Source organism: Phalacrocorax carbo, chromosome 5, assembly GCF_963921805.1.
Source record: "Phalacrocorax carbo chromosome 5, bPhaCar2.1, whole genome shotgun sequence".
Classification (NCBI taxonomy): domain Eukaryota; kingdom Metazoa; phylum Chordata; class Aves; order Suliformes; family Phalacrocoracidae; genus Phalacrocorax; species Phalacrocorax carbo.
Genome location: NC_087517.1, coordinates 55238393 through 55259498, shown reverse-complemented (window position 1 = coordinate 55259498; position 21106 = coordinate 55238393). Strand labels below are relative to the sequence as shown.

Below are 21106 nucleotides of genomic sequence, written 5' to 3'. Positions count from 1 at the left end.
GGAAAGGTGTGTGCTCTTGTGGTGGCAGCACTGCAGCTCTGATGAGCAGAATGAAAAGACAGACCCATTGTGGTTCAGGTTTTTAAACGTCTGCAAGGGGTTCTTTTATGAGTGTTACAGCAAAGGAAATGTTCAGAGAGGCTTGCTTTCTGCTACACAAAAAGGAAGATCTGGAATCCCAGGAGGGAAAGGCAATCTTTGCTCTGAGATAAGATGCTGGCAGGCAAATGCTGGGTTTTTGCTTTCATTTCTGAGAGCCAGTGGACTACCCTGAAAGCATATCTGTGACAGCTCCTACAGGTCTGCAGACATTTGAATTCTAGACTGGTTTAACACTGTTGGTCATTGGCAATGGTATATTGCTGACCGTACTCAGAAGGCAATCTCCAAAACCGTCGACAGCCATAGGATTGCTATAGATGTGGACTCAATCATTACTACCACAGGTTAAGAAAAGGTTTTTAAAACAGCCCTGCTTGTGGTCCTGTGCCAGTCCAGTAGACAGGACAGATGATGCTTGGTAATGTTTTTTTCCAACCCAACCAAAAGAAGCCCTAGCAAAACCACATACATCCAAGCTGAGTCTTCAGGGTGAAATGTGTTTGTCTGTAATTTGATTTTTATGAGTTAACATCTGTTAAAGAAAGGCATTGCCATCTTGATGGCTTCCATGCAATCCCAGAAAGCCAAGGGCAGATACCCCAGTGACTTTGTAAGGCATTGGCTGGTGTAGCAGTATCTCACTTTGTGTGGCCTGATCGCAGTAGTTCCTGCATAGTGAAGGTTCAAGAGACACTGTCGCATAGCTTGTTGACCGCAGTTAGCCAAACTAACAGGATTTCTTCTTCTATTTAGTACAGGAAATACCTTTATGGATGCTGTAACTTCCTTAATTGCTGGAGGGAACACTGTGGTCCAGTGTCTCAAGATAGCTTTGGGCAATGTCATGATTTAAGGCAAGAAACAGGATGCAGGATCCCCTGATGAGGTGGGGATTATTTCCTTGGCTCCAGAACCACCTGCTTCTACTTTGGGCTGTTATGGGACTGTTCTGTCACATTTCTAAGGCCTCCTGCAAGGACTGTTTTGAAGGCGAGACTCCAGTTTCCTATTTCTGACATTCCCCACACTGTTTTACATCGCAGGTGTTTGCAGATGCATTTTTTTTAAAACTTTTGGCTATACAGCAGAGAGCTGCAATGTCCAAGAGCTCCCAGGTCACATTGGCCCTGAGCCAAACTAGCCTTGTCAGCAGCCCCGTTAGCATGGTCAGTGTGACTGCTCAGCACCCAGCATTTTTTAATTTCTTCCTTAATGAACTGAAGACAAGATGGGACTGCTGTTTTATTCATATTGCAGCTTTGCAAACATGGGCTTTGCTGTTTCTATGTGAGTGGCAGCCTTAACTTGGGAAGGGGCAGAAGTGAAGCTTGCCAGCTGCCTTTTCCTGTTATCACTTATCTCCCTCCCTGACCACTGCACAGGGATTGTGCTGTTTTGTTGCCTTACAACAGGGGTTGTAGCTATTTGTTGTCCTCTGGAGAAGACCACAAAGCTTGTCTAATGTTTCTCTCTTTTACATTCCCGAGCCATTTATTTAAATATCATTCATATATTGTGTGTTCAGTGCAGTTTTCTCCTAAAACCTATCCTAGAGAATCCCCTTCATAAATATACTCCCATATAACAGATGATAGGGGGTTTGGTGGTAGATCACAGCATGGCTGAGGTAAAGCCATTGGGTAGCAGAGAGTTCTCTTGAGCAGCATCTATGGCTAAGGACAGACAGCAGTCTGTGGCAGAGAAATTGCACTTGGAGAGCAAACATCAGGAAATAAACCTTTGCAACAGCCGTGTCTGCAATCTCGCATTGCTAGTGCTCCCATGACACGATGAGCCTTGCTCACGTGCTCCCCAGCTGGCTCAGTACAAAACAACCCGTTCTCGACGCTCGCCTGCTGCCGCTCAGCTGGGCAGCCGTGCTGTGCCCCTGCTGTGCCCAGGCATGTGGCTGCATTGCAGGGGCTTGAGCTGTGGTTTCCCCTGGGAGAGGCTGGTGCAGGCAAACGTTGCCCTGCTGCCAGGTAGCATGTGCCCTGCTGCCAGGCGGCTGTGGGGAAACTGCTGCTCCAAATTTCCTCCCTTCTTTCTGCATCTGGGGCGAATATGCTCATCTGGAAAAATTTAACCTCAGTGCTGATAGATTAACCCCCCATGGTTAATCCAGAGGTTAAGTTGAATGTTGATGTGACTGCAAGTCAGGCAGGATTTTGGCTTGGAAATGAAACTTTTTGTTGCGGTTCTCATTTCTGCGTGCAGCTGTGTGTGGAGTAGCTCAGACCAGCACAAGGTCCCTTTTTAGATGCCCATTTGATTAATCCTCACCCACTGCCTGCTCCCCTGTGGCTTCACCAGAGAGTGACTTTTCTGGTGCCAAGAACTTGTGCAGCAATATACCTGAGTTCACCACCCAAGGACTGTGAGGGCCTAAGCCAAATTCTTAATTGTATTTTTCTGGCAGATAGCCATAGCTTGGTCTTAAGGAAAAGAAGTCAAGTATTTCTAGCTCTCAGCTCTGTGTCAGTCCATTGTGGAGCAAAGCTGGGAAGTGCGGCTGGAGCTTACTTTGCTTCACTGGGGGGTAATGCCATTGATCCATGGGGAGGAAGAAAGTACCCAGGCTGCTGGGGTAGAGGGGGGAATGAGAGAAGCCAGCAAGCCAGCCCTAGCTTGCAGGAGGAGTTGAAGAGACCCTGAGGATGGAATAGCTGCCTTGGACCCATTGCTCCTGCCATATGTGGCTGAACTGGGAGGATAGTCCTTTTGCGGGTGGGAAGTGTTCAGGCCGAGCCCTGTTACTTTTGGCTTGTGCTGAACAATGGAGGTTCTCCTGTCAGACAAAACCACGATTTTTTTGACCACCTGTAAACAGGTCTGGCTGGACAGCTGAGCACAAGACGAATTTCACTGCATTACCCTTGTTGGAGAAATGGAGGCCCTGAGTTGTGCTGGGGAGAGCCAGTAGCTGCCATAAAGCACCACAAGGCCTGGCTAAACTCACTGCATGGTATAAGCATGATGTAGACAGAGGATTATCAGCACACACATCCTCTCAAAGGCCAATCAGGTATCATCCTCTCCTGGGTGATCTATTAGCTATTTTACAAGTCCATTGTAGATGGAGCCTCTATGGTTTTGTTTCCACTTGAGGGGAGGAGGGTTTATCTATCACCCTGAATTTCCTGCAGCATGTGGAACCTGTTCAGGAGCCATCTGCCTTGGATGCCTGGCCTGTGGCACCTCCAACACAAACATAAACCCTCTTATTAATTCCTTGTTTGCACAAATTGTTGGACAAACACAGTATTTCAGGCAGGTTGGTTGGCTGGTTCAGTAACTCTTCACCACCCTCCATAAACAAGCACTTTTTTTCAGAATTTTATTCAGGAGTAACTTGGGGCATGTATGAGATAGTGCCTTCCTTGACAAAAGGCAATTGATTCTCCTCCAAAAGCATGTTTGCTCCTGCAGGAGAGCAGAGTTGGAGGTGAAGCACTTTGCACTCGCCTACACTCATGAGAGTTTACCAGATAGGGCTGTCCCCACCAGCCCCAGTATTTCAGCAATGCTGTGGAGTGAAAAGCACTGGCTGGCTAGTCCCTTAACATCTCATCTGTCTCCTCCTCTTTCACCTCTGAGCCACCCAGGAGGGATGCAGAACTAAGTGGCCAGAGTGGCTGCTGGGGACTTTGCTTTGTGGCCTGGTGAGGTACCATGCCAGGGCTGGTCATCTGCATCCACCTGGGAAAGGGGAGATGTGAGTGGTGAATTTGAGTGCCGAACATCTGAATCCTCCCTATTACACACACTTCTGTCCCCCTGCCTAAAAACTCCCTCCCTCAGTTTCAGTCTGTACAGATTCAGAAGGCTTGATGTTGCACCATCTGAACAAAGGTGGCAATGTGCAAGCAAGCCTAGGATGATGGTGGCTTTGCAGTCACCTCGTGTGGGTTCATGGCCAGGAATTGCCCAGCACTGCTGCATTTCTCCTTGGTTCAGCAAAAGTTGATGGGTTGATGAATTCAGGGGAAAATCATCTGCCTCTGGCTAGGATCTGTGCACACATGGACTTCTCCTTATGGTCTATTCATTTTGGTTCAGCACAAAGATGGGTTTTCTGTAGGCTCAGCCTGATGGGGAGTTGTATTTGTTCCCCATTGCTCTGTAGATGAGAGCCTGTGGCACATATATATATATATATACTTTGTCCTAACTGTGGTCCATCCCCAGGCTGAAGCAGCTTTCCCTCTATGACTCAGACTGCACAGAGGATTGTCAGAGTCTTGGAAAGAGCCACATATTCTGGGGAATGAGAATTCATGGGCTTGCAGTGGCAGCATAACACATGGCAACAAAGCCACATAAATATTTATTGGTGAACAACTGGGGGCAAGAGCTATTGTCACAGTAGAGCAGAATCAGGGTAGGATCCATGATTCAGGATGCTAGAAGCCAGAAGAAACAACTCAGCCATGGATATACAAAATGGTACTCAGCCAGCCAAGACCACCGGGAGGGATGGGCGGAGGACAACAGCCCAGCTTTTTTTGGCCAGTGTGCACAGTTGTGCTCAAGTGTTGCTCAGTGGAATAGCTGGGGTATTATTATTAAAAAAAAAAACTTTTCCTGGAAAGCAGCATTTTACAGCCCAATGGGTGTAAGCCATATCCCCACAGCAGGTTGACACACTGCTGGTGTCTGGAAGAGGCTGTATACTCATTTTCTGTGCAGGCTTATTTAGGGGATTTGTGGAGAGAAGAGCATTATTTGATTCTCCACATTGTTTCCTGGGACCAGCGTGAGGCTTAGGAACAGTGAACTTTGTCCGACTTAGCATTTCAAAGCAACAAGCTTCTGATGTTCTTCTATACCTCAGGAGCAAGATGTCTCCGTCCATGTGGCAGCTGGATTTTCTTCATCCCACTTGTGATGTAGATACAGACAACTGGCTCCAATGTGTTAAAGAAAATCATGGCACTGGCTTACAAATGTAGCTATTCCTCTGTGGTTGCAACTTATTCTCGGGTAGAGGAGCTAGCTGTAAATTTTTTGGCTTGCTTATGTGCTTTCAGCACTCAGAACAGGCTGTCTGTGCTGCTGAGGATCAGCATAGATGTTCCCCAGGTCATACCCCCTAGTGAATATTGGTTTATATAGATGTGAATCATGAGCATCTCCTAGTGCTGCATAGCGGGGAGGCGCAGGAAGAGATTATCCCATGGGGACCCCTGGGCTTTGGTTGAAATCTCCAATAACTAATTGAAGCTATAGCTTAGAAGCTGTTGTATGAAGCTTTTGGTCATCTTTGTGTGCTATATCTTATATATTGCATGTTGGGAACTTTTGTCAGTCCTTATTACCCAGAGCTACTTCTTCAGGTCTGCCACTTCTGTAAGAGTCTTTCTTCATCAGCTAGCCTAAAGTCTCAAGACATCTTACAACAATACCAAATGACAGCATGGTTGGAATACTTATGTGATAGCATCATCTGTCACTCTTGAACAACAGCAACAAAGAAATGAGCAATAATTCAAACTGGAGCAGAATAAGAACAGACAAAACAAGATGGGATATTGTAAACCTATGAATCCCTAACAGGAAAGTGGATATCCAAGCCCTGGGCCTCCATAGAGCTGCATGTGCCAATACCATGCTCTGTGTGAAGATCAGACATGTCAACCACAAGCAGAAAAAGGAGGAAAACATAGGCCCACTGTTAAACGGAAAAGGAGAGTCAATCACCAATGATGCTGAAAAGGCAGAGGTCCTCAACACCTTCTTCACCTCTGTCTTTACCAACACTGTTGGGTCACAGGCTTTGGGAATGAAATTGCTGATTGATCCAAATGCCGACCCACCATCAGTGAAGGAAGAGTTAGTACATGAATTACTACAGGAGCTTGACCCCTACAAAACAATGGGCCCTGACGCCATCCACCCGAGGGTGTTGAGAGAGCTGGCTGACATCACCACAAGGCCACTCTTCATAATCTTTGAGAAGTCCTGGAGAACGGGGGATGCCCCAGAGGACTGGAGGAAGGCAAATGTTACCCCTATCTACAAGAAAGGCTTGAGGGAGGATCTGGGTAATTATAGGTCCATCAGCCTTACTTCCATCCCTGGGAAAGTTATGGAATGAATCCTCCTGGGGGCCCTCTCAAGTCAAATGAAGCACGTGACTGGGAAAAGCCAACATGGCTTCACTAAGGGCAGATTGTGCTTGACAAACCTGGTGGGCTTCTATGACAAAGTGACTTGCCTGGTTGACATGGGTGGGTGGTGGACATTGTCTACCTGGACTTTTCCAAGGCCTTTGATATGGTCCCCCACAGTCTCCGCCTGGAGAAATTGATGGGTTATGGCCTAGACAAGTGGTTTGCGCAGTGGGTGGGGAACTGGCTGATGGGCTGCACCCAAAGGATGGTGATAAATAACTTCTTTTCCAAGTGGCAACCTGTCACAAGTGGAGCGCCCCAGGGATCAATGCTGGGCCCAATGTTATTCAACATCTTTATAAGTGATCTGGATAATGGCATCAAGTGTAGCCTGATGAATTTTGCTGATGACACCAAGTTGAGTGGGGAAGTAGACACTCCAGAAGGGAGAGCTGCTCTGCAGGGAGATCTGCATAGTCTGGAAGAGTGGGCCAGCCAGAACCTTATGAAGTTCAACAAGGAGAAGTGTAAGGTCATGCACCTGGGAACACATAATCTGGGAGTGCAGCAGAGACTGGGATCCACCTGGCTGGAGAGCAGCTCTGTGGAAAGGGACCTGTGGGTCCTGGTGGACAGGAAGCTCAACATGAGCAAACAGTGTGCTGCTGCGGCCAGGAAGGCCAACAGGGTGCTGGGTTGCATCAAAAAGGGCATCGCCAGCAGGGCTAAAGAAGTAATCATCCCGCTCTACTCAGCGCTTGTCAGGGCACACCTGGAGTGCTGTGTACAGTTCTGGTCCCTGCTCTACAAAAAGGATGTGGACAGGCTGGAAGGGGTCCAGAGAAGGGCCACCAAGATGATCAAAGGACTGGGAAGCTGCCATATGAGGATAGGCTGGGAGAACTGGGTTTGTTCAGCCTTGAGAAAAGGAGGCTCAGAGGGGATCTCATCACCATGTACCAGTACTTAAGGGGTAGCTACAAAGAAGATGGAGACTCCCTTGGAGTCCCATGGAGAGGACAAGGGGAAATGGATACAAGTTGCTCTTGGGGAGATTCCGATTGGACAGGAGAGGGAAATTTTTCATAGTGAGGACAGTCAACCATTGGAATAATCTCCCTAGGGAAGTGGTTGACTCGGCCATGTTGGACACCTTCAAGGGTCGTCTGGACAGGGTGCTGGGCCATCTTGTTTAGACTGTGCTCTTCCTGGAAAGGTTGGACTAGATGATCCCTGAGGTCCCTTCCAACCTGTGATTCTGTAATCACAGAATGGTTGAGGTTGGAAAGGACTTCTGGAGGTCATCTGGTCCAAAGTATTTTGGTGAAAGCCATGACACAACTTCCTCCTAGTCTACCTAAGTCTTGGAGGTTTTAATTGGATTTGCTTGGGTACAGATAATTTAATAAATGGTACTTTCACTATAATTCCACAAATACAGAGATAGTGGCTTTACAGCCATTTAAACTAATTTGTAAAGACTCCAAGTAACTTAATAGTCGTAGCAGTTGAGAAAATGTTCAGCTTAGAAATTCAAAACTTGGAAATACTGTCTTGTCATTGTATTCAAGATGTTTTCTGTACTGCATTTCAGCCCAGAGTAAATTAGCAGTGGAAGAAGGAAAGAAGTGGGAAGAAAAATGCAATAGAATTTGTAACAAAATGGCAAAACCCAGCTTAAAGCCATAAGAATCACATATGTTAGCAAAAAGGACCTTGTCACATGCATCAGGTGCTTTCTTTTCCAACACCATGGCACAGCCCCATCTCACGTTCTGTCTCTGAGACACAGGTGCAAAGGAGATGGGTGGCTTGATGCAATTTATCCATGCAGCCAAGAAATAATGTTCCTTGCCCTGAGGTACAGGCAAGTCCAGTCATGGATTATGTTCTTGGCTTTGCTCAACCCACAGCCGCCACTTATGTTGGTATGTGGTTTCCCAATACCAGCTGTGACTTGTCCTCCAGGTGGTAAGTTGCCCCATCACCTCTGGCCAAGCCTCAGCCACATGGCCAAACAGAGGGCAGTTCCCCAGCCTCATCTTCTGGTTGCCTCAGATTTTCATGGGAGGCTTGTCCCAAGTATTTCCAGTGCCACACCATCTCAGCAGGATGTGCTGCCCAGCCCTTAGGTGCGTAAGTACCTCTGTCTCAGCAAGTGGTGTCCCTCATTGGGCACTCATTTTGGTCGGAGCCAGCACAGGGGCTCCACTGAGCTGCAGCATTCAGTAATTGGCAAGGACGTGTTTGGAAATAACTCATCTGAAGTATACTTGTAGAAAAAGTGTAAAGGAATAAAGTGTTAATGATGAGAAGCATGTAGCCCTTCTAGATATACAAGGTTATTCTTCTACAAAGGACTCTGTAACACTGTAAATTCCAGGGTTATGGGTGAGTAACTGAGACTGGAATATGACCACTTATGCCTGAAAAATTCCTTGACTGTTATTAGAATGGAAATAATACAAATGATTATTTTAAAATAAGGCTAGCTGGGCTTGGGAAATTCCCATTTAGATAGTAAGAAATGGTAATTTTAAGTTCACCAAGCAAACATAATCTTTCTGCACAAGTGCATATCTTATATTCAGTAAGTCAAGGTTCCTGGGGAAAATGACAAGTATAATTAAAACCTGTCTCATCATGCATGCACACAGGGGAGGGCAAGCTGTGACTGTAATGGTAACTGCTCATAGCAGGTGTTTTAATATGGGGTATTAAATGAAAATTCCTGTGTTTATTAACCCAAATATGCTCCTGTATGCTTCTAACAGTGCTTCTGTGATGTGTTGCAAACAAGGCTGAACTTGAACTATATCTTTCATCATAAACGTTTGTTTTCAGAGGTACAAAACTACCTACCCTTAGCTGAGACCGTTACAGGGACCTGGACCACTGCTGATGCTGAAAAATCTTTTGCACTTCGTAGCTCTGGAGGTTGATATTTTTCTTGAAGGTGCTGAAGATCTTGGGCTTGTTATGGTGTGGTGCGGAACCTCCACAACTGGGGGGGAGAGGAGGAAACATTGCCAGAAGTGCTGTCATCTATTGCCTGAAACTGTGAGAGGATGAATGGGATCAACTACATTTTTAATAAAGAGGCACACAAGGGGAGGAGGCAGAGCTGGAGCTGGGCACCGGCTTTGGAGGTGGTTGGGGATAGCCTGAGCCTGATGTGTCACTGCAGAAGGGCAAGGTGCTGGGTCTGAAGGAGGGGGAGGCTTCGCTCTACTCTTCCCCTTTGACACTTGATAGTTCCCAGGCACCTGCAGTGCTGTGAGACTATGTGGGCTTTTATGACTTTTATTTCAAGTTCATTTCTTATCTGCTGCCAGAATTCTCCCAAGGAATGTAGACAAGAGGTGGTAAATGGTGATTAATTTAGACAACCTAAGTAGAAAACTCATGATGGGCTCCCCATGTAGTACAAGAAATTAACGGCTTGCTGGTGTCCTTTTGTGAGTGAATTGTGTAGCCTGGTTGTTTAATGGAGTGTTTAAAAATTGTGTTGACAATAGCCTATGAATAATGTAAAGAGGAATAATGAAATATCTTACTGCTAAGAAACTGCTGATATACCTGGGAACTTTCCATCAGATGTGAGAACAATTTTGAAAACACTGTCTTCTTGGGATGCCCTTTATTTACGGTCTTGCTGCTTCAGAGATTGCATTCGCTTTTTAGATACTGCGTGTGAAGGTGCCCTCCACCACCTCTGCCTCTGTCTTCCAGCTTCACCTGATTATCTTTGCTTCTGTCTGTAAAAGATCCTGAATTTTGATGAGTTTAGGCTTTATTAAATGAGCATCGTAAGTATGGAGATATTTGCTGTGCGGCCTTCAGCCATTCTAGGTATCTGCACCAAGGCACATTGCATCAAAGGAAGATGGATGCTGGTTTAGTGTCATGGAAATGTCCCGTGATGCAAGAAGCAGAAATAGGGCCAAGTGATTTGGAAAAAAAGACCAATGTTTCTTCTGCAGGGTTTTGGAGCACGGGCTCTTTGCATGAGATAAGCAACCCCAGTGTCACATGTGGATGTTCAGATTTTGATGGACTTTGCAGTGTCAATCCAGTTCTCATGCCTCAATTTTTCGCCATGTCCTCCTCCAGTGCATGAGGCCTCTGAGTGCTTTGGCCATGACTAGTGGCAAGTCGTGATTGTAAGCAAGTAAATATTGCTTGACCAAATTGATTAGAAGATTGAGAGTGAACCCCTGCTTGCAGGAGAGCTCTGGAAGTTGCACTGCCATAGCTGCAGGAGGAAACAGGCCTCCTAAAAGACCCCAGGACGTACCTGATCAACATTGCAGGCACATGAGGCAATCACACTCTCTTCCTTTCCTCTTTGTTTTGGCCCTCAGCTGCACTCCAGGAGAAAATAAAATTGTAGCTTTGTTTCTCCTGCCAGGTTTTTCCCACCTGCACTAAAACGCAGAAATATCACAGAAAGCAGGTGAACACAGTGTGTATCTTACCACTGTCCAGGGTGGTCTCAGCTAAGTGTACGGTAAGAGCAGGCCCAGCTTGTGGAGTGTGTAGCTGTGTGCCCTGCCTCTGCTGTGGCTTTGTTATGAGTAGCCTACTGCTCATGCTGCATTTTTGTGTCTGGATTTACACAACAGAGCCCTCAGTCAAAATATTTCCTGCAATATGGGCAGTATATTATTAGTGTAATGCTAGAACAAAGCAACATGTGACTGGTGTTGATATTAGTCAGCTGAGGAAGTGACCTCCTCACCTGGGAGGTTTATGTGATGAGTTTTGAAATCATGTGGTGGTGCCAACAGCAAGCTCCTGGCATGAGGCTACAGGGCAGGAGAGAGAATGGGCTAGAAGAGAGTTGGTTTCCTCAGGGTGATAAGCAAGTGGATTCACCAAAATGGGAGGGAAGATTTGCAATGTTATTGGCTTGATTACTTGGCTTGATTAGGATATTCCTGGGGAGTGCAGTATTTTTGCAGCTACCGGAAAGGTGTATAGAACGGGTTAGTCTAAACACAAGATAGGTGGCAAGGACCACCAGAGGAATTTGACTCATGGCCTAAATGTTTTCAGTAGAACAAATAAAGAGAAAAGGTATCTAAAACTTCCGCCATCTCCACCACCCAAAACCCCTCCTGCCAGCCAAGAAGTGTTTTCAGCAGAGTGGGTCACAAAGGTCTAGGCTGAGGATCATGGTCAAGTTCAACCAGCCTTTCTCAGGATAGAAATGCTGCTAGATGACAGTGTACATGAAAGAGCAGCTTTCAAACGGAGGGAGACAGTTCTTTATTCCACTGATGCTTCTGTTGATCCTATTAATTTCCCTTTTTTTAATATTTGTTTCTTTTAGGTGAAGAGTGAAGGCCCCAAACTGGTGCCCTTCTTTAAAGCCACTTGTGTCTATTTTGTCCTCTGGCTGCCAACTTCTAGCCCATCCTGGTTCAGTGCCCTCATCAAATGTCTGCCCATCTTCTGCCTGTGGGTTTTCCTCCTGGCTCATGGAATTAATTTCTTAGTGTCACACCGGAGTGCCAGCCGCATCCTAGCAGGACTCATATTCTCGGCAGTGGGAGACGCCTTTCTCATCTGGCAGGAGCAGGGCTACTTCATTCATGGTGAGTGCAGTGTCAGTCCTAAAGGGATGCCACAGTGTCCAGCTTTTATTCTCTTTATTTAGTAATGAGTTGCTGGGCCACATGTTTTGTTTATTAATGTACAACTTAAGCCCCAGGCAGTGGGAATCAGTCATACCTTGACTAACGTCCATCATGGTTAGAGGAGTCACACTATGGGTGAGTCTTTCTCCTGAGCTTCTCTTGAGGTCAGAGTGGTAGTTGGGGCAGGTTTGGTTCCCTGTCATGTGCTCACAGCATCTCAGCTGGCTGGAACTGGGAAGGGGGCATGGGCAGGATGCCTGGGTAAAAGAAGGAAATGCTCACAGTACTCTGCAGCTCCCATGAAGCTAAGGGAAGTATCTACCTACTCTCTCTCTGCAGGGAGATATGTCAGCCCTTTGCTACAAGGATCAGAAATAGGACATATGGTGCAAAGGTCCTCAGTGAAGAACAGCTGGAGAGGACCCTTTTGTTTTTATAGACAGCCTGTAGCCTGGGGGAGGCATTTAAGTGGATGCTAGAAACCAAAGCATCAGAAATCTTGTCCTACTTGCAGGTCCATCAGTATGAATCATGCAGCCTGTTGTACAAGACATGTCTGTTCTGCAAGGCGTGTAAATGACGGCGAATCAAGGACAAACCTTACCATAGTGGCCTGTTTTCTCTATAGAAAGATCCACATCTCCCAGAGCAAAACAAGCTTGTTTTATTTTGCTAGTTTGCAGACTAGAACATAATGATTTAGATTAATCATTTAAAGCCACGTTGAACCTGCCTGCAGCCGACACTCTCCCTGGCCTTGGACTGTCACAAAAAATCATCAGCAGTTAAGTCCTTCGCTAAAGTGACTGGTGGGGTTTCTGAAGTTAATTCAACCAACCAGCACAGGGATCTCATGTATCACCCACCATTAACTGGGTGCTGTGACTGGCCCACTGGAAAATGTGGTGAGATGAGGGAACTTTTCTGACATGTGCTGCTGTCAGCTATGAAAGTCAAAGACTTATTTTTCCCCCTCTCATAAGGTCAGTATTTGGTTTTATTCTGGGATTCCCACAGGCTCACTCTTTATGAGAGGGAAGTGTGTGAAATGCCAGACATGAAAGGCTAAATGCTCTGAATCTGGTTTTAATCCTGCTTCCCAAGGGTTTATCCCAATCTCATTAAAAGTTCATGTAAAAATTTTTACTGGTTTTGGTGGGGTTTAAATTAAGCCCTGAGGATTGTATCTGTCTGGCTGAACCTTGGGCATGTTGCTGAGGAGCTCCAGCTTTCTTTTGGGGTGTCATCCCCTCTGTGCTTAGTGTTGGCATTCCCACCATTCCCAGCTTAGTGCAGGTTGCCTCAGCCTGACAGCTTGTGCTTTGTTTTTGCCTCCTGGAATTGGTCCTTGAGCTGTGGCTTGGAAAACATTCAAAGCCTGATCCTCACTGTGACCGTTTTTGTACATGGACTGTTCTGAACTTCTCCATTCCCACGTAGCTGGGATATCTCTGAGTTGCCTCTCCAATTTAGCGCTAGAGGCAGGTCAACCAGTCACGGCAATTCAGAAACTGGTTAATTTTATTTTAATCTGCAAATAAGATGGTTTTTCAACACTAGTCTCATAACTGAGAAGTGGTGCTTTGAGGGTTTAGGCACATTTTTCTTCTTAAGGAGAAGAAAAGCTCTCTTGGAGCATTTTGAAAATCTCACCCTTCATCCTGGCTGTCTCCTGCCTGATTCCATTCATGCTAATCCAGGCTACCATCTTCCGTAGTGAAGTGTTAACATTTGCATTTCGGCTGTTAGCAGATAAAGCATACCACCCCACTTCATCCTTCACCTCTCCCGCAAAACGTATTTTCTCCTATTTAAAACTCAGCAGGCTGCTGTTGTTGACAACTGACAATATTCAACCTTTTGACGTCATCGTTTGTGGGAATTTGAAATTTCAGGAGAATAAGAGGAAATACTAGATAAAAATGTACTTTCTGTTCAATTTCGATGTCTTTCAGGCTAAAAAAAAAATAGGGTTGGGAACTGGGCTGATTTGAATAGCTTTTGAGACAATGAGTTTATAAAAGGACATTTGTCCATTACTTTATAGGGAAGTGAGAGCCTGGGAACCTACTCCTGGCACACTTGAGTTTTTTTCATTTTTGCTGTTTCAGTCTACTAATAACATGCTATTCTCTGACTAGTATCTTACTGCATGTAGAAGATATTTTACAGTGTTAACACCCATCTCCTTTGATAGCAGGCACTTAGAAACAATGTATGCTTTTGGTGAAGAAGATGGGGACTAACAAAAAGGATTTATTGCCAGCCTGAGGGGAAACTCAAGGGGCAGGGAGGGGGAAGGAAGAGGACAGAGAGGAGAGGGGCTGCTCTGCCTGATGTGGTTGGGAGGGTCAAGCCAAAGGCTGAGAAATGCAAGAGGAATGCACCCCCTTCCCTGTGCAGCTCTCACAGGTTTCCCCAGTTCCTGGTTTGATTTGTGGGTGTTGAATGAGCAAACCTGGGAGCTGACTCTCTTGTTTGTGACCGGCCTCACCACATATCACAAAACTCCTGCCTTTCTGAGTTTCTGCTTGGCTGCCACGTCCTGCCCTCCTCTTCTCCTCCTCCTTTTTGCCAGCTGCCTGCATGAAGGAAAACACATTCTTCAGTTCCCTATCCCAGAACTGTCCATATAATGCCTTTGAAGGAAAAACCACTTCTCATTGCTAGGGTGAACCACCCTACTGCTTACTGCCCCCAGGGCTCTAACCTTTCCTGTGCTATAAAACTATAAACAGCTCTTGTCCTAAATCCCTCCTTGGTTTCCTCAGTGCTGTGCCCATGATGTGTAATAGCTCTGTGAAACATCAGCTTCTCATTGCCCTCCTTTGCACTTGTCTTCCTTCCCCTTCATACTGTCCATTTTTTCCAGCCTCACCTTGCAGACCAGGTCCCCACCCGCCCCCTCCCTCCTGTGGGTTCCTCTCTCATCCCAGCATGGCTGAGCTTTCACTGGATGTCCCATCTGGTCCTCCTCAAAGGCAGGGATACACTTCCTTTTCTTTGAGCTGCCTCAGCACAGGAATATTGTGATGAAGAAATGTCTGCCAGCAGCAGGTTTTAGTGACTGCCCTTGACACCACAGCATCATGCTTTAAATGTAAACAAGTGCCCTGCTGGAGGACTCAGCTTCCCAGATTCTTTTCTCCACTTCATGCTTTAGAGCTGCATGAAAACTTCCAGCTACCCTAACCCTGCCAGGATAAAGTGGAACAGCCTGCAGCTGCACCACGTGCAGGTCTGGGAACCAGAGGACCAGAGGAGCTGGACTCAGTTTGGACCCTGTTATCTACAATTGGCCCGACAACTAGTAGTCAGCAGCTGTACCAACACATTGAGACATTTTTTTTTGTCAAACGGATTAGTGGCAAGTGAATAACATATAGGCAGTACGTTCCAACACTCGCATCTGGCATTTTTCAGGGGTGTTGCACTTCCAAAGGGAAGCTGGCATTTTATTTTCACTGGTTGATTCCAGCTAAGGTTCATCTGAATCTTGCAAATAGCCATAAAATTGTTGGCAGATCACATTGGTGCAGTCCCTGAAATATGCCAGCTGCTTACTTCCAGCTTAGGTTTCTCCTAACTATGGGCAGAGGTGGAGTAGAAGCCGGATTTAGTCCCTGAGTGCCTTTGAGTTTCTGGCTACATACAGTCAGGCTTTGTGTCTGGGTTTGAAGGGATTGGTATCTTTTTTCACATTTTGTTCCTACACTGCTCTGATTCCAGCGTTACTGTTCCACACGTGACCTATGAGCAAAACACGTTGGATAGTTAGAGGGGATGATCGTTGGTCTGCTTTGCCGCCAACCTTCCATCCAAAGCAGGGAAGGAGGAACCACCTGAAAAACAGGCTTTTTTCCTTCTGCAGCAGCTTAGTTCCCCTGGCCTCAGCAAAAAGGCTTGCATCTTGGCTGCACTTGTACATGCGCTGGGGCTTTTTCTTAGGCCAGGAGCTTGGTGCTAAAGCTGATCTCCTATGCACGTATGCTATATTAAAGTAGTCCCAAGTGGTCAGTACGGTTCCCACTGAAAGTGTTAACGGTTGTAATGCTGCAAGTACACCTAAGCCTGTGCTTGTTGTGGTATATTTAAAATCCAGCAGAGCCACATGTTTTCTTCTGCTACCAGCTGCCAGTCACTGATGAAAGGTCACACTTGCCTCTTTCCAGGTCTGCTGATGTTCGCCATCACACACATCCTGTACTCTTCAGCCTTCGGCATGAAGCCTTTGGACCTCAAAGCCGGCTTGTTGATGGGCCTCGTTTCCAGTTCCTGTTATGCCTTCCTGTACTCCTACCTCTCAGGCCCATTCACCTACCTGGTAGCTGTCTACATTGCCTTGATTGGCTTCATGGGCTGGCGAGCGGTTGCCGGCATGCAGCTGTGCAATGACCTCTGGACGTGGACGAAGCTCTCGGCCTGCATCGGTGCGATGCTGTTCATGGTGTCAGATCTGACCATTGCACTTAACAAGTTCTGCTTTCCTGTGCCCTACTCACGCTTCATCATCATGGCTACTTACTATGCAGCCCAAATGCTCATTGCACTGTCAGCTGTAGAGAGCAGAGATGAAGAGGACTTCAGAAAGAGGAGCTAGGTGGAGTGCCAATAGTCTGTGAACAATGTGGGTTATATCTCAGGTGCTGTAGCTGCATTCACCCCTGAGAGAGATCTCCATTTCTCTAGGCACATTGGTGATGTTGATTTTGCTTCTTTGAAGCATTACCTTTGGGGCTTTTTTTTCAATGGCTTTCTCTGAATACAGCTTACTTCGGTGTGGGATCTGCATCAGAAAGCTTAGACTGTCCCTGCAGTAGCTACTCATTCAACTTTTCCTCCTTGGAAGTGGTGTACTACTGCATTTTACTAGTCTTGAAACTGATGCTGGAAGAGGAGGGCTGATGGAAAGGAGGTTTGGCCATGCACTGTGCTAGAAGACTTGCTTTCAATAGTAGGCAGAGAGGCACAGATCTCTGCTAAAGTCATAGGTAAAAATGAATTTAACTGATGTTTGTCTCTTTTAGTGCATTACAAACTCAAACTGGAGCTATTGCCTCTGCTGAAAGTAAGCCTGGAGGTAGAGTAAAAACAGTATATCCAGATGAGGGCTGACTTTTGGAGTCAACGACAGCATGTGGGGCAGTGCCCAGCAGAACCAGAATGAAATCAAAACACCAAGCAGAGAGCACAGAGCACGAGGTGCACTGACATACAGTTCTGTGTGCTTTGATCGCAGCTGATCACTGCTCCAGCCCAGGTCTGTAGGTGCCCGTCAGTGTTGCCACATGTGGCAGAACAAGGAGTTCGGTGGGATTTCAGGGACATCTAGGTAACCAGGCCAGTGCATTCTCCCCCGCCATACGTGTGCACAGTTACACAGTATCTGCAGCCACCAGTGACAGGTGAGATGTAATGGGCACATGAGGAACTTTGAATTTTGCAGCAGGACTTTGAGCATGTGTCTTAGTAATGTATGTCCTAATTGTCCTTAGTATGGCACACAGGAATCTAACCATTATGCCTCCTTTTCCCAGTATCCTAACAAATACTATTCCATATACATATGAAGCTTTACAGTACTGTGGCTTGCATTAGCTCTTGAATCTTCATGTGAGCATCTCCCATGGTCAAGGCCCTGATTTTGGGTGTATATTGTTGTGTTTTGTCAGCTGGTTGTCAACAATCAGCTTTGCACTGTTTCTGGAAAGCTCCTTTTCAGCAGAGCTTCCTGAAAATGCTATCCTGTGTGCTTGAAATGCCTGCTGCTTCCTTCTTGAACTCACATGGATGCAATAAGAATGTGAGAGCCATCAGGGCTGGGAAAACCTGTTTAATTCTGATCCAAATTCTTTGGTTGGTTTGTGTGCCAATCTGCTGAAGCAAGATTACTTCAGACTTCTGACTCTCTTAAAAAGATATAGGAAGAGGTTTCCCTAATTTTTAATCTGAGATTATCTGTGATCATATCTATAGTTTTTTCCTCTTATTTAGGATATCTGACAGCAAGTTCTGTTTCTGTTTTAAACTATCTGGAATGTGCTTTTTCATTCTGTCCATCCTAGGGCTGCTCCCATGGGCTGCAATGTTCCCCCAATCACTTCTTTTAAGACGAGAGTGCACTCAGGTGTGCAAAAGAACCTTGCTGAGGGTTTCTGCACCTCTTCAAACTTGCAGCTGAATTGGGACAACCAAAACACTGCATGATTCAAATCTGCGCGTGCCCCAACAATCCCTTGCGCATGCTCATATGGGCAGAGCAAACAGGAGGGGCAGCCCTCCAGACAGCCTCCTGGGCTGAAAATCACCATGGTCTACATATCTAGCATGCCCAGACCATTCCAGGCAAAAGCCTGGCACTGACTCCCTGGCACAGTTGGCAGAGGATGAACTCCTGTTTGTGAGGAGGGTGGCAGGATCAGGGGGCAGCTGAGGCAACCCTACCAACCCTGCTAGCTTTTCCCTTTGTATTGAGAAGTGTCAAGTGGGTCTCCTGCTCCTCCCCAGCCTCGTGTGGTGGGCCTGGGTGTCGAATAAGCATTACTTCCCCACGACTTCTGCATCAGTGCAAATGCAGCCAGTATTACAAAAATCTAGGTTAACCATCCTGACGCTGTGGAATCATCTGCTGCTTTTCAGACAGAGATCAGAAAGGTCAGCTGCATTACTGGGAGGGAAAGCATTGTAAATAGCACAGCCCCGTGTAATCTCTTCCCTTTAATGCTGTTGTGTAATATTGTCAGTATTCATTCACTGGCACACCAGGGTCCGTCTGGAGTAAACTGCTAAGGGAATTTAGAGCCATACAACAACTTCATTCATCAGCATTGCTTATCTCCTGGCCACAGCTTGAACCCTGCAGCGTGGCTCTCTGCAGATGTCACCTGCTGTTACTCAGCTTGACTGTTTGCAAATCTCTTCCTGTAACAGACTGACCCAGCTAAGAGGAACCCCACTGTCCTCCCAGCATGCCAGCAAACAGCACATTTCAGTCTGATTTACAGCTCCTTGCCATGGGTCAGTCCAGCACACTCAGTCCTTAGCTAGCAGTTCTTCAGAGGAGCCTCCCACCCTGAGCTTCCCATTGCTTTGATGAAAATGTGTGTGTGATAAAGTAACCTTTATTTAAAAGTTAGAATTTTGATTATCTCTTTCTTTCTGTCTAGAAATGAGTAGTCTTCAATTTCCCAAAGATGGCTGAGTTGCTTTTCTGCGTGCTTTTTCATCGTGGCTTGCTTTGTTATTCTGTTCCACCATCGACTACTGGATATTTGCAGAAAAGGATCTTTTAACTGTTATTAGGAGGCCTGCCATCTCCTCTCTGCAGGCCATCAGAGGTGCAGCTTCTGGTGGCAGAGGTCTCTGGGTGGCTCTGGCTGGGACAGCAGAAACGTGCAGGCCAAGTGGGCTGTTGTTCCTTTGCTGTCCCCTCACCAGGAGCAGACTGGCTGGGACGCATCCTGGCCAGCCATGCTGGCTCTGTCCCAGCGCTGCAGTGGCTTCAGTCTTCCCAGGAACATGAGGCAGAGCCCTCAGCATAGACAGTCAGGGAGAGTCCTGGCTGGCTTGAAGGGTCACCAGCAAAGGCTCTCAATCTTCAAAATCTCTCTCCTGCTCTATATTCCTCATTTTAATCCATATCACTTGAATGAGACCATTTTCCTGGAAGCTCTTTCCTGCTGTGAAGAGACCAGCTCCTGTGGACACTGATTTGACACAATTCTGAGTTTTATAAACCCTGAGGAACATTAAGCAGTTGCTGACAGTCGGTTAAATACCTTGTCTTTGGATTAAAACTATTCCCTCAACCCCAGCAAGGGTAGTGTTTACTTTGAAAGGGAGCAAACAAGAAGTAGGAATGACATGACTGTCTGTGGTACTGCCTTTGTGGATCTTCCTGTTGTCTCTTTGCACTGTAAAACTGCGAGGTTTGATCTGTTCTTCCCTTTTTCAGGGGTACAATCTTTGAGAAGCACCTAGTCTTTGGCTCAGGGACATTACAGAGGGAATGAAGCACCCTAGCAGTGTATTGTGCCTGGCCTCAGCAGTATCAGCTCCTTTGCTTGCTACATGCAGAGGCTTTCTTTTCACACTGCTGTATTCAAACACCCCTCTGCAATTCCCATCTATGGTCAGTTGAGGTTATACACGTGGCCTGATTACTTTCGTCTCTTTCCTTTCTGTAGTTATCACCCTCTTGGAGAGCCTTTGGCTCCTTATTTGGACATATAAAAGATGTAGCACATTTATTTCAGCCTTGTATGTCTTGCTGTAGATGGATCCTCCTCACACAGAACTCCCAATGAAGTCAAATAAGCAATGCTAATTACAACTGGTTTTTAAATGCTAGCAATGCTTCTGGGCTGTGCCAGTCACACTGATGTCAGCAGGGTGAAGCTGGTGTAGAAATGGTGTGTTGAAAAGAACAAAGCCAGAGGATTTTAACAGCTTTACTCTTATGCCATCAAGAAAACTGTATTCATGCTTAGTACCTGGCTACTTACCCCTCCGTGCTGAGGCAACTGTAAGAGTGATTGGTTTAAGAATTACTGACATGGCTTTTAAGTAGATTGCTGAACATTTCCTGTTGTAATCAGTGGAGGTAACTGATACATTTTTACACAGGTATATAAAATTTCCAGGACAAACTTTGCAGAATCTTGTAGTGGCTCTTCACAGTTTTCTGGTCCCGTAGTTTAACACTAACACCTGTGTGTTTTCAGCTTGCTATCAAGGCAATTCTGGGAGCTGTTCTGGAAGAAGCAGATCAAAGCAAACAGCAACTGTAAAGCTCAGTTGCAGGTGCCTCCTCTTTGCTTGGTTTCTGGATACAGATGGGCTCTTTTAAGCAGAGGCATCATAACAGCACTCTTGGAAGAGGATGGGAAGTTACCAACTTCTCATGACAGAAGTCCTCTTAGGTACTTCTCCTGCCTTTTATCCATGGTTGCTCCTTTTGTGGCCTTGGGTAAGTCACTTAAATTTTCTGGGGCCAGGTCCTCATCTGGCATAAAAAGGCACAAGTATATGATGGCCAGTGCTATGCCAAGTTACAAGAGCAGGGGACGAGGTCCTCACCCCATTTCTAAATAGAGATATTAGCACTTACCTACCTCACAGGATGCTGTGAGGATTAATGCTCATACAGCGCTTTGAAGATGGAAAGTGTTATGTAGGTCCCAAGTATTATCCTACCTTAGTGTAAAAATGCTTTTAGGGATCTGCAAGACTTCTCTTAAAGCATGGAAT

At 46.2% G+C, this 21106-nt stretch overlaps 1 protein-coding gene across 1 annotated transcript in view; it reads left to right on the top strand.

Moving 5' to 3' along the window:
- TMEM86A (transmembrane protein 86A) overlaps positions 1-21106 on the top strand; it is a 47991-nt gene that overhangs the window by 17970 nt on the left and 8915 nt on the right. Inside the window, exons 3-4 of the mRNA XM_064453265.1 lie at positions 11551-11815; positions 16030-16287. Of these exons, the coding sequence (XP_064309335.1) occupies positions 11551-11815; positions 16030-16287 (523 nt within the window). The remainder of the gene's footprint in view (positions 1-11550; positions 11816-16029; positions 16288-21106) is intronic.